The sequence below is a fragment of the Phasianus colchicus genome, chromosome 2 (genome assembly GCF_987193195.1).
Source record: "Phasianus colchicus chromosome 2, bPhaCol1.hap1.1, whole genome shotgun sequence".
Classification (NCBI taxonomy): domain Eukaryota; kingdom Metazoa; phylum Chordata; class Aves; order Galliformes; family Phasianidae; genus Phasianus; species Phasianus colchicus.
This window is the reverse complement of record NC_143437.1, coordinates 8,455,129-8,470,000: the sequence shown is the minus strand read 5'-3', so window position 1 is coordinate 8,470,000 and position 14,872 is coordinate 8,455,129. Positions and strand designations below refer to the sequence as shown.

Sequence of the window (14,872 nt, the reverse complement as noted above, 5' to 3'; positions counted from 1 at the left end):
TCTGAGATGAGAAGGACGTGGTGTTGGGCACAAATACTGTGACACGGTAGCTACTCGGTGCTGGCTGCCGTGTAACGCTGTCATTGCGGGACAGAGCTTTGGGGTTTGGGCTGTGCTTTGCCACGGAGCCTTTCTTTAAACTCCTGGGGCGAGGGTGACATCAGCTTCATTTGCTCGTATGTATTTGGGAAAGTGCTTACGTGGAGATCACAAATGTGCACACTGCAGCTATCTGGTTCTGCAAGCTTAATCAGAGTCCCAGAAAGTGTCATTGTGGCTGCATGCAAATGTATTTACATAGGAATGGGTCTGGGGCTCTTTAAAGAAGGCAACAAAGTTGAAGACCGAGGCCTACAAATAAATGAAAGTTTCTCTAAATCCATTGGATAATAGAGGCAGTGTTAAGGCTAACCACAGTGTTGAACTAAACAGAGGGATTACTCCTGGGTTTTGCATCAGTTGTTTTCTGCCGGGTGGCCTCACTTGTCAAAAAAAAAAAAAAAAAAAAAAAAAAAAAAGTTTAACGGGAGAACATTCACATGGCACATTGAGAAAAGAAGTATGCTTAATTCCATCAAAGCTCAGAAATCAGTCATTAATTTATTCTAACCTCCGATTGTTGGTCATTTGTGAAACATCTGGCCTTTAAGTCAGAGGAACCCAAACACGAGCACAATGTGGGCTCTTCTGCAGATGGGGCTGGGAGCGGCGCGGGCCGGGCTGAGCGAGGGGCTGCCGCTCACCGCTCCGCTCCCGGGACTTTGCAACACGTTGAAATGATTCCTTCAGTTAATTTACTCTTGAAATTAGATTATTGTTCATTTGCATCTTGGAAAAGTTCTGCCATTAAAAAAGAGTCTCTTGCTTCATGGTGAGTTAACAGATATTTAGCAATCTTGCAGCTTGCTAGTCAGAAATAGTTTCTAATGAAGTTGAAATTTGAGATAGAAAATGTATAAAAGCTTTCAGGAAAGACATACCCTATTTTCCATATGGCTAAGTAATTGTTATGATATTTGTTTTAAAGCTGGACTTAGACACTCCTGACTGCCCTCTAATTTGATATGGCTGGTCCAGACGATTCTTCTTGGGGAAACTTTCGCGGCAGAACGCAGTGAAGGAGATAAATAATTTTGCAGCTAAACACACATTGCAAAGTATAGAAAATAATTCAGTCGTCTTCGCCACCGTGCGTGTAACAGTCTGCAGGTTATTCGACTCTGCGAGGAGTTTGAATGAGAAGGAGCAAAGTGATTAAAAGCAGATTTGAAATAAAGGTGGCACCTCGGAGCTGGCAGAACTCTGCCTTTTGTTCGTCTTAACGTATTCCTGCTGCCTCGTGCTGCAGGGTGGGGGTTGCTTTCGGCTGGGGGGGAGGAATGATGTGCAGCTTAAACACTGCCCAGTGCCCCAGGATGAAAGCCACTGCATTTCATGTGGCATGTAGACGTGATGTAGGGATGTAGACATGGAGATCTGCCAGTTCCGCAGCCAGGGCATTGCAGGGCCGCATCCCTGCCCTTACCTGCCTATGCTATTTAGGGCCTAAAGACCAGGGATCGCTCGCTGGCCTGACCAACCATGTCCTTGGTAGCAAGAGGCTTGCTCTTCTGGCAAGCGTTGTGATGCTGTTTGGGCATGTGACAAAAAGAGTTTTGAAGGGTTTGTGTAAAGCGGATCTTTCTCTTAATATTTGTTTATCCTTTTCCTCATTGCTGAATAAATAGACCTTTAATCCCCATTCCATTGTAAAATTTACTGTGTCAGAATCACGACTGCTGTAACTCCTTTTGAGCCAGGTTTGATCCTTCCATACCAAAGGGGTATCTGCAATTCTGGCAGTTGGACACATCATATTAAAGAATTGAAAGGCTGAACTAAGGATGAGTCAATATATGTAGGTTCTCAGCATTTGCTTGCCACTGCCATAGCATGGCTTCAGTTCAACAGCAGGAATTGGAATTGGAATTGGAAGCACTCGGGTTGCACGCCTGTGTGGCAGTCACACTTGGACTCCAGCAGCCAGCATTCCCCAAGCACTGGTGTCCCAAGCACTGCCAGGGCGGTGGAGATGAGAGCAGATCTCTTTAAACATTTGTGGAACAAGGTTTGAAACATTGCTTTGAGAGCACGCAGATGATGGCTGGCACAGGGGTTCTCCCAGCACTTTGGGAAATGAGCTTTGACATTCTTTTGGGTCATCATTCGAGAGAGGAGGGCAACCGCAAGGATTGAGCAGATAAATTCATCCCAAAAGACCTTTATCCATTCCGTTGCAACTTGGAAACGTTTGTGTCGAATAGCAGCATTAATGTAGCCCTTTTAGCCCTTCAAAGTGAGCCTTATGTTAAAAAAAAAAAAGAATCAAATGGCTGGAGTAATAACTTCTTTAGGTCTTCTAAGAGGTAATTCATTATTTACATAATTCTGGAGCATAAACCAATCTTTCCTTCAAGAGGCTCTGAAATAGAATTGGGATCTTATAGAGGAAAAGAGTCTCTTTTGAATTCTAATCGACTGGATCTGTCTCAAATGCATTCCTAGTTGATTGTAAACAGCAGAATTTAAATTAATTTCTTCTTATCTTGTCTTTTGAAGAAAACTAGCAACGTGTTTGAAAAGTTTTATTTTAAAATACAGCTCGGAGTTTATTTTTTATTTTTTTACTTGATGAAACAGGTGTTAGGCAGGATGGGTTTTGACAGCCAGACGATTCTACGTTAGTCTGGGTTATTATGAAATAAATAGGAAGAAAAAAAAAAAACTTTTTGACTTGAACTCGAATGATACTATATAGGCTGAATGTGCAGGAAAGGTTCCCACAATGCACTGTGAAAACCTAGGCTAACAAACACCCCGCTGCGTTGAAAACCCCCAAAAAAGACAAAAGCACAATGAAATAGAAAGCTTACCACCGGTAGCTTTCAAAACGACAAACTAGGCAAACTATACATCTCCACCACTCCAATTTTGTCAGAATGCTAATGAGCCTGCTCTGATCTTTACTCGGCTTCCCGTGTTTTCTACATCTTCAAGGACCACATGGCGCTAGCAAAATAAAGACAACTAAATGAGAATTTCGAATGCTTTTTGTGTTGGGACCTGGTGCCTTTCAGTTGACGCGCTCGTTGAATATTCTCAACTTAAAAGCGTACAACAGGGGGCTGGGTATGAACTTTTTAGCAGGGGAAAATTTGTACAAAAGTAAATTAGTGTGATGAGGAAAATATGAGAAAAATTTCTGATTAATTTCCACTCTATAATATCAATGACACCTTCAGACCCTCTCATACTCCTCGAACAAGAGATGCTGATAAAAGATGAATGATTCTGTGTTGTTGGCAGTGAATGTTTAGTGGTTTTTTAATAGCAGCATTCTACATAAAAGGCACCAGGAAGTACTCTGCATTAGCAGTTGAGATCACTAGTTAATAGGATGATGTCTTTTAGCTTTTGTCACAAGATTATTAGAAAGGATGGGTTTCTCTTCTCATCCTGGCATACTTTGGAGTGCTTCTTGAGCACAAGTGCTAAAATACAGGTTTCTCCGTATTGTTTGCCATGCAAAGTAAAAGCCCTTTTAATGCAACACCTTTTACTTTTTTTTTTTTTTTTACCAGGTGATTTTGTCATTGATCTCTTATCTGCCCCCCGTTAGCTGTATTAATCACTTGGAGTGTTCTGCTTCTCAATGGGTGCTTGATGATGTATATGTGCACAGATTCGTTATCAAAAAATAAATCCCTTATATGCTCTGCACCTTCACAATCCTGATTATCGAGCTGTATTTACCAGACAGCATTATACGGTCTTGAATGCTTCTTGCTGGAGTCCCTCGGTCTGTAATAGGAATTTGCACTCGGTGTGAGCTGGGAGGAGGTGCCGCACCCCCCAGAACAAGTTTTGGCTTTTTAAACCAATTGCACTGAGATTTCTTTGGCATTTTCCACAGTGAATGTGGGTTTGTATCCACCAGCGTTAGTGCTACGGGAGGAAAATTATGGGTGTTCAGTTTTGCGTGAGAAATGGGCTCTGTTTAGAAGTTGGTTTTGTCACTGTCCTCCCTACCAGCAGGAAGGATACGTTCGTATACTAGTCCATTTTGCATGCTTATTTCTTCATTCCAAATACACCTCCTTGGACTAACTCCTGTTCTTTCTACCCAAACTTGCATGTGCAGACTGCTGTCACTGCCTGCATGGGAGGCAGAAAGCAGGAGGAATGCTGGTGTGTATGCATACAAAAAAAGCTGTGACTAGGTAGGGAAGTCAGCAAGATCTTCTCATGCTTTCCTATCTTACCCAAATCAGAAAGTATGACTTAATAACCGCACAGCTCTTACAGCAGCGTGCCATGCTCGCTGTCCATTCCTTCCTGAGTTCTCCAGGCACGTCAGTTTTCTTTCAGTTCCCCTCCTGCCATGTTCCATCCACAAAGCCTCCTGTTTTGCCAGTTCCATCCTCTCCAACCTCCAACTCCTCTCAGCAGCTCCTGCAGAGCGGTCTGGTTGGTTCTGCTGAGGGCCCACCAGCCAGATGGGCCTTCCTGGGTGCCCAGCATTCCTGCAGTTCCCATTGGGCAGACTCTCCGGGCTGCACCGCAGCATGGAGCTCGGCCTTGAGCTCCCCACTCCTCCTGGATCTCAGATCAATGTGTCTGCTGGGAGAGGTTTGCTTCCCAAGAGCAAATGCAGACAACGCACATGGTCAGCCTTCCCCACTTGAGTTCATCCCACTGTAAAGAAGCCCAGCGATGAAATGGCAGTGGTTATTTATTTTCTCAAAGCAGCACAGCACTGCCATTGGCTGCCTGGGGGCTGGAGGAGAAGCTGGCCTGCTTTCCATGCCCTCCCCAGCTGTAGCCTCATCATGGCGGTGAAGGAGAGTGCCCAAAGGCAGCACTGCCCACATAGCAGGAGGCTGCTCTGGGAGAGCCCTCAGCGCACTGAATAGACTTGCAAGCCTTCCAAAAGTCTTGCAAGACCCAACAGACACTTGCTTCTTTAGCTGATTTCCATCTTTCTTTGTGGTATTGCAGTATAAATGGTCTTTCATGTGGTCAGCCTAGTCTCTGGCTCCATGCCTGGAAGCTGGCGTTCTCCACAAGCAGGGCCTGCCTGTAAAGAGAGCGGTGAGGAGAAAGGCACCACAGTCACCCTGGGGCTCCCAGCTCACGCTGTGCTCCGCAGAAAGCTCTCTTATTTTTTCTCGCTTTTCTCCCTTTTACCACCAAAACCACTTTTTCTGTCAGCGCTGGGAACTGTGGAGCCCTGGGGCGCCTTGGCCTAGCTAAACGTGCCCAGTTAGCCCTGGGAAGCTTTAAGTCCCAGAGGTATGAACCTGCCAGCTCCCAGTGAGACCAGGCCTCTTCAAGTGACATCGCTACGTGGTCATATTCGGTGCCAGCCATCATCTCACATCAGGCAGCTGTTTGGGTTAAGTTCAGCCCTGTCCAGTTAAGAAGTTCTTTTTTACTGCACACCACCCCTTTCTAGGCCCAAGACTAAGCATTCTGAAAGAAGCATGCCTCTTGGAAGAGCACAATCCAAAGACTTCAACTTCCCTCTCACTTCGGAATCTTTATCAACCATCACTCGCCTCGTGAGCAGGCAGGTGGGACTGGTCTGAAGAGTAGCCACAGCCATCGAGTAATTACTGTCACTGGTAACAAAGCATCCAACTCTGCTTTTTGACCTGCAAGCAAAATAGTTTGTCTGCCAGATTACCATCCAGCTCTTGGTGAATTTCCAAGTGAGAACTGATGGTTTTGTCCATGGTTTAAGAGGCTCAGATGTCCCAGCTAATGACGTTTGTTTCCTGTGCTGCAAGCGAAGGTTTGATGGCTTTCCAAAGCCCAAGCTTCTTCTGAAATTGTGTTACAGGAGCAAATTTGGGAATAACGAATTCTGGAGGGTAGGGAGGGACAAGTGTTGGTTCTGTCTAGTGTAAGCATCCCTGCAGGCATTGTCCTTGGGAAGGAAGCATTGCTGTTTTAGAGGAGTCCCCTGATTTTTCACTTGACTCTCACCCTTTGCTGTCTGAATTTTGGGCTACAAGCTATGTTTTCTTCATGTTAATTAATACCTCCAATTTAAAACACACTCATTCTCTTTGTCAAGCCAGGCATTGTGTTTCTGTTGATTTTCTGTTATTTTCTGGTGGCTATTGTGTTGACTTGCATAGGTGGTAATCAGCACTCTGTCCTCTTCCATGGAAGTTTGTGTCCTGGGACAACCCCAGGTAGCCAGGCCTGGGCTGCCAGGCGATGGGCTGCAGGCATTTGTATCTCTGTGTCAGTCCAGCTGTGGGTAGGAGAAATCCTGGCATGGGCTGTGCTGTGGTAAGAGCCCCAACCTGTTTGCACAGTTCTCAAAGTTCTCAATGAGCTCTCTGATTTATTACATTTCAGAAAGCAAAGAAATTACACGTTTTCTGCTTGATAGTAAGCTAATTTGATGTGTTCTTGCGATAAAGGAACTCCCTTGGCCAAGGCTCTGTTTCATTAGGGTTACAGTGCTTTGGGGGCCAAAGTAGTCAGACTGCAATGCAATACAGCTCAGCCTGGCAGATTCTTGGCAGTCGGCACCCACCTTTATGAGACTTCATTGTGTGGACATCAATGTCTCCTCAACTGCTCTCAGGCAGCAAGTTAGTGGCCATGAATTTTTCTTCACAGTATTCCTGAGGCATTTTCCCATTCAGAAAAATCGTGCAAGGGCTTTGGCTGATCGCTAGCGCTCACTCTTGCAGGGCCATCTAAACAAGATACCCATCTCGTATGTCTCCTGGTGGCTACTCTTGTTCACGTTCAGTGTTTTTTAATAACCGAGGAGGTCATCAGTCAGTGAAATAAGAAGTATTCTGGAGGAAAGGTGAGCATGGTAATGCTGAAGTGGGAGGTGTGAAGCTTGAGGTTGAGCAGCCCAGCTGTTCACACTGCCTACTGGAGGCTTTCTTTCAACACTGAGAGCTTTTAAGAATAACGTAACTAAAGTTCTTGAATTTTTCCACCAAAGATTGTCCTCTTGAAGGCGGTTAGCCCCTGTCCTATAGCAGGGAGGATTCCTCACTCTTGTCTCTTCTGTTTGTTTGTCAGTGTATTTATTGGTACAGCCTTGCCTTCCCCCGTTCAACATTAGCCCGCTTTTAATTCTTGCTGAGCTCTTAGTTTCAACATTGCCTTGTGGCAACGCGTTCGATGGTAAGCGCCGAGGCTTTGGGCACAGAGAGTTCTTTTATCGGTTGTGAACACACCGCCTTCAATTTCAGTGCATTTCCTCGGGTTCCTATGAGACAAGACGAGGCACATCCTCGAACTATTCCTTTATTTGCTGTTCATGTTCTCCTTCAGGTAACCAAGCCAATCTGTCCGGTAGCTCCTAATACAGAAACTCGTAAAAACCTGTCCCCATAATTGCCCGAACGCAGCTCGATTGGTTTTCAGCAGGCAAACAAAAACACAGTGCTATATGTTTCCAGAATTTGTGGAATTTGCCAGCATTCGGACAGCCCACAGTGGTCACCTTGCTGCTGTCAGACAGCAAATAGCACGGCTCTCAGAGCAGAGGAACGGGTCGAAGTTGCCAATTCCGGTCATTATTCGCCTCGCTCCTGCTCCCACAGCTGGCATCCTGCTGCTGGCCTCTTCACCCAAGTGCGCCGAGGGAAGAAAGCTGCTTCTATTCTGCTTTAAAACTGTGGGTAAACAGCAGCAAATGGGTGAAGAATGGGCTCTGTCTTAAGTAGGTTGTTTTTTGTGTAGTTCTGCTGAGGTAAATGGGGAGATGGGGAGCTTTCTGTGTTTAACATGACACCATGGCACACACTATATGCAGTGCAAATAAAATTTAAAAACAATTACTGCTTGAGACAGCATGCAAAGTGATTTCTGTGAACCTGTTATTTCTTGCCAGACCAAATGGGCTGGTAGGGGATGCTGATAGAAAGCCTTTATTATGTATCTGCTGTAGGTTGTAATTCATTTTTGCACAACGGCTAAATACATTTACATGTGAGGATTTTTTTTTAAGTATGAATCTATTGGCTTATCTTGACAGATTTACAACAGTATATCGTGTAGAGGAGTTACTGTGTTCATCCATTTGCACTGCAGACCCATCCTGTCCCTGCATGTTGCTACTTTTTCTTCTCTTTAAGTGGTACTCACGGTGTTTTGTAGCACTTTAGTCTCTGTTTTCTTAGCGATGTACAGTTTCACTATGTTAATCCATATTTGGTTTATCTAGTGACTGGCTGCCCAAAAGGCTTTAAAATAATGGATCTAATGACACATATACGTCCCAATCGCCCGCTGATGGTAAGGGTGTGTTAGAAGTATTTTCAGCAGGAAAGAAAGGGGAAAAAAAACAGCAGTTTGCTCTTTGAAATTGGTTCAGAACAGGCATTTGTCAAAATGCTCCTTATTTAAATATTGAACAAATAATTAGCTTGCAATTCAAACAAAAATCCATTTGTAAATCCCAAAGAAAGTGAAGGAAAAGATATTTTATAAAGCCTGCCTGGAGGCTGTGCAACGTGAAAATGAGGCAGTCCCTTGTATTGTTCTCCAAAAAACGGCAACATACACGCATGCTTGTAATTCTTGAGCGTTGAAGGTGAAAATTGGCTCAAGTTGTTCCTGAATAACAGTCATGAAAATACTGTTAGAATGTGTGTGATGAACCATGGGAGGAAATAAAGTTGGAGCGGGGAGGGGGGATGTTTTTTTGTGGTTGTTTGGTTGTTTTGTCTTTTGGCTGTTATTAAAATCCTGGCTTCCTAGGACAGCAGCACCAAACTTTATGCTGCAGCCTTGCCTGAGCCCTGTGCGGGAGATGCCCCAGCCAGATGCACAGCGCAGGAGCTGGTGAAGTTTCTGATGTTGAGGGCAGAGTTTGGTGTCCTGGGCTGCCCTGATGGCCAAGGAGGGGTCTGGGGGATGACAGGTGAGGGGGAGAGAGGAGCAGGCATCCCTCAGCGCTCCAGCCGGACAGTCAGATCAGAAAATGGCGTGGAGAGAACTCCCTTCATTTCCTAGCAGAAGGATAGAAGCAGAGTGTACCGGTTGGAAAACAGGAGGAGAAGAGGAGAAAGAGAAAATATATGAGCTAAACCTTGTCGTCTCTGGCCTCAGAGCGTGTGTAGTAAGCAAGCACAACACCGAGGGCTGTGCTGGGTGCTTACACGGGGATGTGCCGTGCTTACGGCTCCCTTCGGTTCTGGCTCGGCGTTCCTTCCTGTGCCGTGTGAGCACACGGGGCTGCAGCACTGAGCGGTGCGGTCCGAGCCGCGCTCAGAAGTCAGCGCTGAGCTGCGGGGTGAAATGCAGAGCCGTAATCAGCACGAAAGAATAAATAGCTCTGCTTGATAGTTAACCAGGTGAGGTTAAACACGATGCGATGAATTCGGGCCTTTTCAGCGAGCTGACAGTCTTCGTTTTGAGCTGCGGTGTAAAGTGCTTTATCCCGAGGTGAGGTATTGTGGCAGAAGCTCACTCTGCCTCCTTCCCCTGGCCGTGCTGGAATACAGCCTCCTTTCTCTTCCGCTAACAAGGCTGCTTCACCACCACAGCCCACTCTAAGTAATTAAATCAATCCTTTGTACTTACCGTATTCTCCTCTAGTGACGGTACTAGATCTGATTATATGCTTCATGCATATTCAAAGTACGGCACTGACAGCTCTTTAATGAGCTCTTACTTAATCAGCGTGAACAATGTTCATCTTGTTCTTTTTTTCCTCATACATTAGAGCTAGGAACAGTTGGGGAAAAAATGAAACATCCAGCATTCATTTGAAAAATATATTGTACTTTGAAAAGTGTCTAAGCTGGGGAAGTTGCATTCTGCCCTTTAAAAGTCTGATGGACAAATTGGATTACTAGTATTGGATTAAATAACAAATGGTGAGAGGAGAAATGAGAAAAGCTCGCTGTGATCACAGGCTTTAATATTTTTTGTTACTTATAAAGCTGAAGGGGTCTTTAACCAGTTATTAAAGTCAGGATTAATTTGTAATGGTCCAACTTACTAGCTTTAAAAGGGTTTTGTTGTTGTTGTTGTTGTTTATCCAAAACAATGGTGTAGTGCGTGTACTATGGGAGGAAATGTAAGTTTAAGATCTGTGGGCGAGAGATAGATTCTCATCCTGCCCTGGCGCAGATAAGGGGTTTGCATGCGCGGTATCGATCCGCTCTCAAACACGTTTCCTGCTTCATTTAAATAATCTGTACAGTGGGTTGGTTTTTTTCAGAGCCCGGCACAGATATTACTCCCGTTTTAATTTTCAGACCTTTGCAGAGAGGGAACGAAACCCTCGTTGCACACTCGGAAAGAGGCCACGAATGCGAGCAGCGCGGCAGTGGGGTTCTGCAGAGCGGACGTGTGCTGAGCCCGGGCAGCGCGGCGAGAGGCTCGGTGCATTTTGTTCAGGCACTGCCAACGTGATTTCAGCTCACAGGGCTGCTGTCGAAGGAGCGCTTGGTTTTTCTTGGCCGAAAGTGTTTCCACCAAAGGGGAAAAAAAAAAAAAAAAGCAAATTAGTGCATGGCACTGGATGTGCTGAAAAGAGTTATTTAAAAATTATACGTCCGGTGGCTCGTCTTTTATTCTGCTTGCCTGGGAAGAATCTGTTTCAGCCCCGTGCACAAGAATTTAAAAGCTCGTGGTGAACAAATAAAATATCACCATCTAGCGCTATTAATATTGCACACATGTGTCATTTTGCTGATCAAAAAGGCCTTCACCGGGGTACAATTGGCCTTTTTCCAAATGGCAAGCTTTTTCTCAGCTTTTTCTTTTTTCTTCTTTCTTCTTTTGTTGCTGCCCGGGGATTTGTGCCTATCGCAGCCGCTATCACATGACTGGTGTCAGGGCATCACATGGTCCGAAGTGAATACAAAAACAGCTACCAAAAAGATTAAAAATTCGGTAAAACAATACAGACTTTGTTAACTCTCTTTAAACCAGCCCAGCCGGAGCACGTTCTCCAGCCTTGGGTGTCAGCACAGAACACCAAAATAACACTCTTGGGAGCGCTGACCTGCAGCTTCCCTCCTTGTGCACCGCTGCCAACTCTGTCTGGGGGACACAGTAAGGGAAAGAAGTTCCTATCTCAGGCTTAGGTGCTCGCCCTGAGGTTGCTCACCATGACATTATTGCCAGAAGTTGACCAGCATGTTCCTAGGGCCACGTATTTGTGGTTGTGAGAACTTTTGTTCACTTGCTGCGTGGCAATCCCGGAGCAGGCAGAAGCAACCCTTCCCTCTGCCTTGCCACCCCCAAATAAATGAGGGCTGCTGGGTGCATTGCCACTGCCAGTTGTCACTGCTCCTAACTGCAGACCCCATTAGTGAGCCCGATCCAGCAGTACCTTTGATCTGTAACTTAGCAGCAAACTCTACCCATAAGTCTTAATCCTCTTTGGGGCAGTGCAGAACTGCTGAATATCATCGTCAATGCCTTGCAAACGTGGCGTGATTTTTTCTACACAAAACCAGCAGCAAAGGTCCTGGGGGAGAGCAGCTGTGCAGCAAGGCACACACCCCAGGAGCAGCCACCCACCGGCAGTGCCCTGCTGCTGCTTCCTGCTCCTTCCCTTGCACCAGTGCCCTCAGATGGCACATTCAGGGCCCTTGGGGTGCTGCGTGCCTCTCCCATTGTGCCCCGATGGTGTGTGATCCTGGCTGTACTGGGCTTGTCCGGTGGTCCTGCCCACCACAATGGGTTTGGGTGCAGCAGGATTATTTTTTTCATTGGGAACATAGCGATGATATAGTTTGCTTCAGAAGTAGACTTAAAATATACGATGAAAAGCGTCTGCTATCAAAGTTCTATTTATGAAGCTAACAGCTTTGGACTTCAGGACTCCTATAATGCAGTGCTGTGATAGTTGTACCACTGGGACTCTGCCTTGTGATGCTGTGTGATAGGGGAGGTGGATCCTCCGACAACTGAACTGAAATACACGGCTTAACTTGTGCAGTGCCACCCAAGTAAAGAAGCACTTTCTGTTGCAGGAAGAAACACGGAAGAAGAGGAAGCTATGATGCAGGAGTGGTTCATGCTGGTTAACAAGAAGAATGCCTTGATAAGACGGATGAACCAGCTTTCCCTCCTGTAAGTACAGATGGACACACGTAAGTCCAGAAGGCCGATTAACCTGAATATTTACGCAGCAGACAGGTGCGAAACTTTTTTGCTTTCTTCCCATCAGATTTTAATAGCTTCCTCAAGAATGAGGAACGCGGGTGATCTGCGCAGCGCATCGGGGAACTTGTTTTCCTCATATTTCAGACCTGACAATGCAGAGCGTGCAATGACACGAGATTAACCAGAGCTGTGAAAAAATATGAAACACGAAGCGTAGGTACATTTCCAAAGGCCCTACAGTAGAATCAAGTTACATTTCAGAAGCGGGCGGGTGGCTCCGTGCCGTGCCCTGGCTGAAGGAAGCTTTTCCCAGCAGGGAGAGGCAGTGCTGGGTGCAGCTCTGCTCCCTGCAGCTCAGCTCCTGCGGTGTGCCACCTAGCGTGCTGTCGTGCACAGGAGATTCCACCTCCAAACATCCAGCTTTTCTAATCCCGGGTCTAATTTTCATTATTCATTAAGGCAAAATGTATATAGGATAATACTGCCAGTGTTATCTCGGCGAAGAGGCCGATGCTGGAATCTGTTCATTAGATCCGGGGGAATGTTTTACGTTTGGGACATTCCACAGCAGCAGTTCTGAGGATGGATGTGAAATAACTGTTTCCCTCAGTACAACAGAGGGCATTAAAGGCCCCTTTACCCATCATGCAGGGTTTTAAGTTTGTGTATCACTTCTTTGGAGTAGCTTAAACTTTCAGAGAAAAGTCGGTCGCCAGTCCTAAAATCAATGCAAGTTAAAGGTTCTTTTAAGTGTTTAATGATTTAGTAATTAACATATTGATGAACTTTTGCAACTTGCCTAGGGAAAAAGAGCACGACCTGGAGCGGCGCTACGAGCTGCTGAACCGGGAGCTGCGCGCCATGCTGGCTATCGAAGGTAAGCATTGGCTGTGCTGCTGGTAATGGCACACAGTGAGCACACCGGGCCCTCGGTGCCATGTGCAAGGTTTAGTCAGGAAAAATAAAAATACAGGGCACAAAGTATGGTATCCTTGGCATAGGTGTAGGTGAAAGCACTAAGGAGGTGAAAGGTTGGTTTTGGAGCAGCGTCGCACTGCTTCTGGCTGCAGAGACCGGACGGGGCGACCTGTTGGAGGGAGCTCTGCCTTCTGCCCTGCGGGTGGGTCTCACACCAGCACCTTGCTGGGAAAAAGGCCTCCTTTTCGTGGCAAAGCGGTGCGTTTGCCAAACAAACACTTGGTTGGGGCAACACTGGGATCAGGGCAGTCCTACATACCCATTCTCTCCGTTCTCTGCACTCCCCGTGTTCAGTCACCTCACCTGAACGAGGCCCAGGGGCAGATTGACACGCGGGATCAGGGAAACAGCTCAAACTTTCCACAGGGCTTTGGAGTGAATTGTACAATAATCCTAGGGATGATTCATAATAAAAAATAAACATCCAGATAGCTTAACCCACTGCCTGCATTATTTTCTTATTTAAATATCTTAAGTGTTTTATAATGCTGTGCCGCTTATAGCTCTCAGTCACAAATGCTGTCGTATAGTTCAAAGCTGTTTGCTTAAAAGTTAATCCTTTGGGCTCTGCAAAATGGACCTTTTGTCTGATCAATGCAAATTGATTTTGCTATTCGGTATTGACCTCTTAACCCTTTGACTGTCCATGGTAATTTCTTTCTTCACCTGATAAGGTACCTGATCCATAATAAATCGATTCTAATTAGTTTGGAGACTTCACTGGCAGCGTAAGTTTGGAGCAGGAAAGCAGCAGGTTGCAGGTAGCTTTTCCTATCTGTCCATCTGTGGTTGTGTTTCTGCATAAGGCTGCCTGCACCATATCCTTGGGTAAACTTGGGTCAGAAATGTACACACGGCTTGCTGCAGAGACAGCCGGATTAGCAGGGAATCACACCACTGCAATAGTCAGTACGTGGAACGCTCTAAAACCAAGGAGGACGTGAGAGATACTGTGCTTCAAACCTTAAATTGAAATGCTCAGTGGCCTCACCCATGTGTTTCTGTCTGGGGATGGCAGAGCAGCCCCGTGCTGCTCATGCTGACTGGGACAATATCTGTTTTCTTTACATTTCTTTTCTGCAAGTTCAGAGCGCGATGCTGAAACCCAGCAAGGTTTCTTTTTTTTTTTTTTTTTTTTTTTAATTTTCATTTTTCTTTCTTTCTTTTTTTTTTCCCACTATTGATGACAGAGTAAACAGGGGCTTAGGGAATAAATGGAGGTGCACTGGAAAATTGGGTTATTATTTTTATTTATGCAACAAAGTCTGTGCTGAGCATTTTGCACCATAAAAGAAATTGTTATCCCATCAGAAGTTTCGGCAGTGCTCTGCTTCTACCTCAGAGCCTACAGAAGGAGAAGCCCTCCTAAAAAACGACAGCAAAATGCCAGAGAGAAAGCAAAACGCAGCCCAGGGCCAACCGAGCCGTGTGTTTCAAAGAGGGAGTTGTGAGGCAGAACGCCGACCCGGGTTGGAAAGTAAAAAATAAATCAAAAGAACTCCTTGAGAGAATGGCGATTGCTGCCGGGGTGAATCGCTGTAACTTCCACGCGTGGCTGTGCTGCTGATGTGTCCCCCAGGCAGTTCATCCCACTGCTTATGGCGGGGAAGGCTGCGGGCAGAGCCGGCTGCGGGACGGGGCCGCAGGGTGCGCGAGCGGCTGCAGTGCTGCTACAAAACAGGAGAGCGCCAAACAAAAGCAGGACTTTTTATCCACCTCCTTGAGCTGCAGAGATGGGAAGGGGGGC

General features: G+C 46.0%; 1 protein-coding gene across 11 annotated transcripts in view; it reads left to right on the top strand.

The window, feature by feature from the left end:
* The window catches only part of EHBP1 (EH domain binding protein 1), a 196,877-nt gene that overhangs the window by 179,320 nt on the left and 2,685 nt on the right, over positions 1-14,872 (top strand). For all 11 annotated transcript variants that reach the window (XM_031599124.2, XM_031599181.2, XM_031599150.2 and 8 more), the window contains 2 exons: positions 12,015-12,114; positions 12,951-13,024. In XM_031599124.2, the coding sequence (XP_031454984.2) occupies positions 12,015-12,114; positions 12,951-13,024 (174 nt within the window). The remainder of the gene's footprint in view (positions 1-12,014; positions 12,115-12,950; positions 13,025-14,872) is intronic.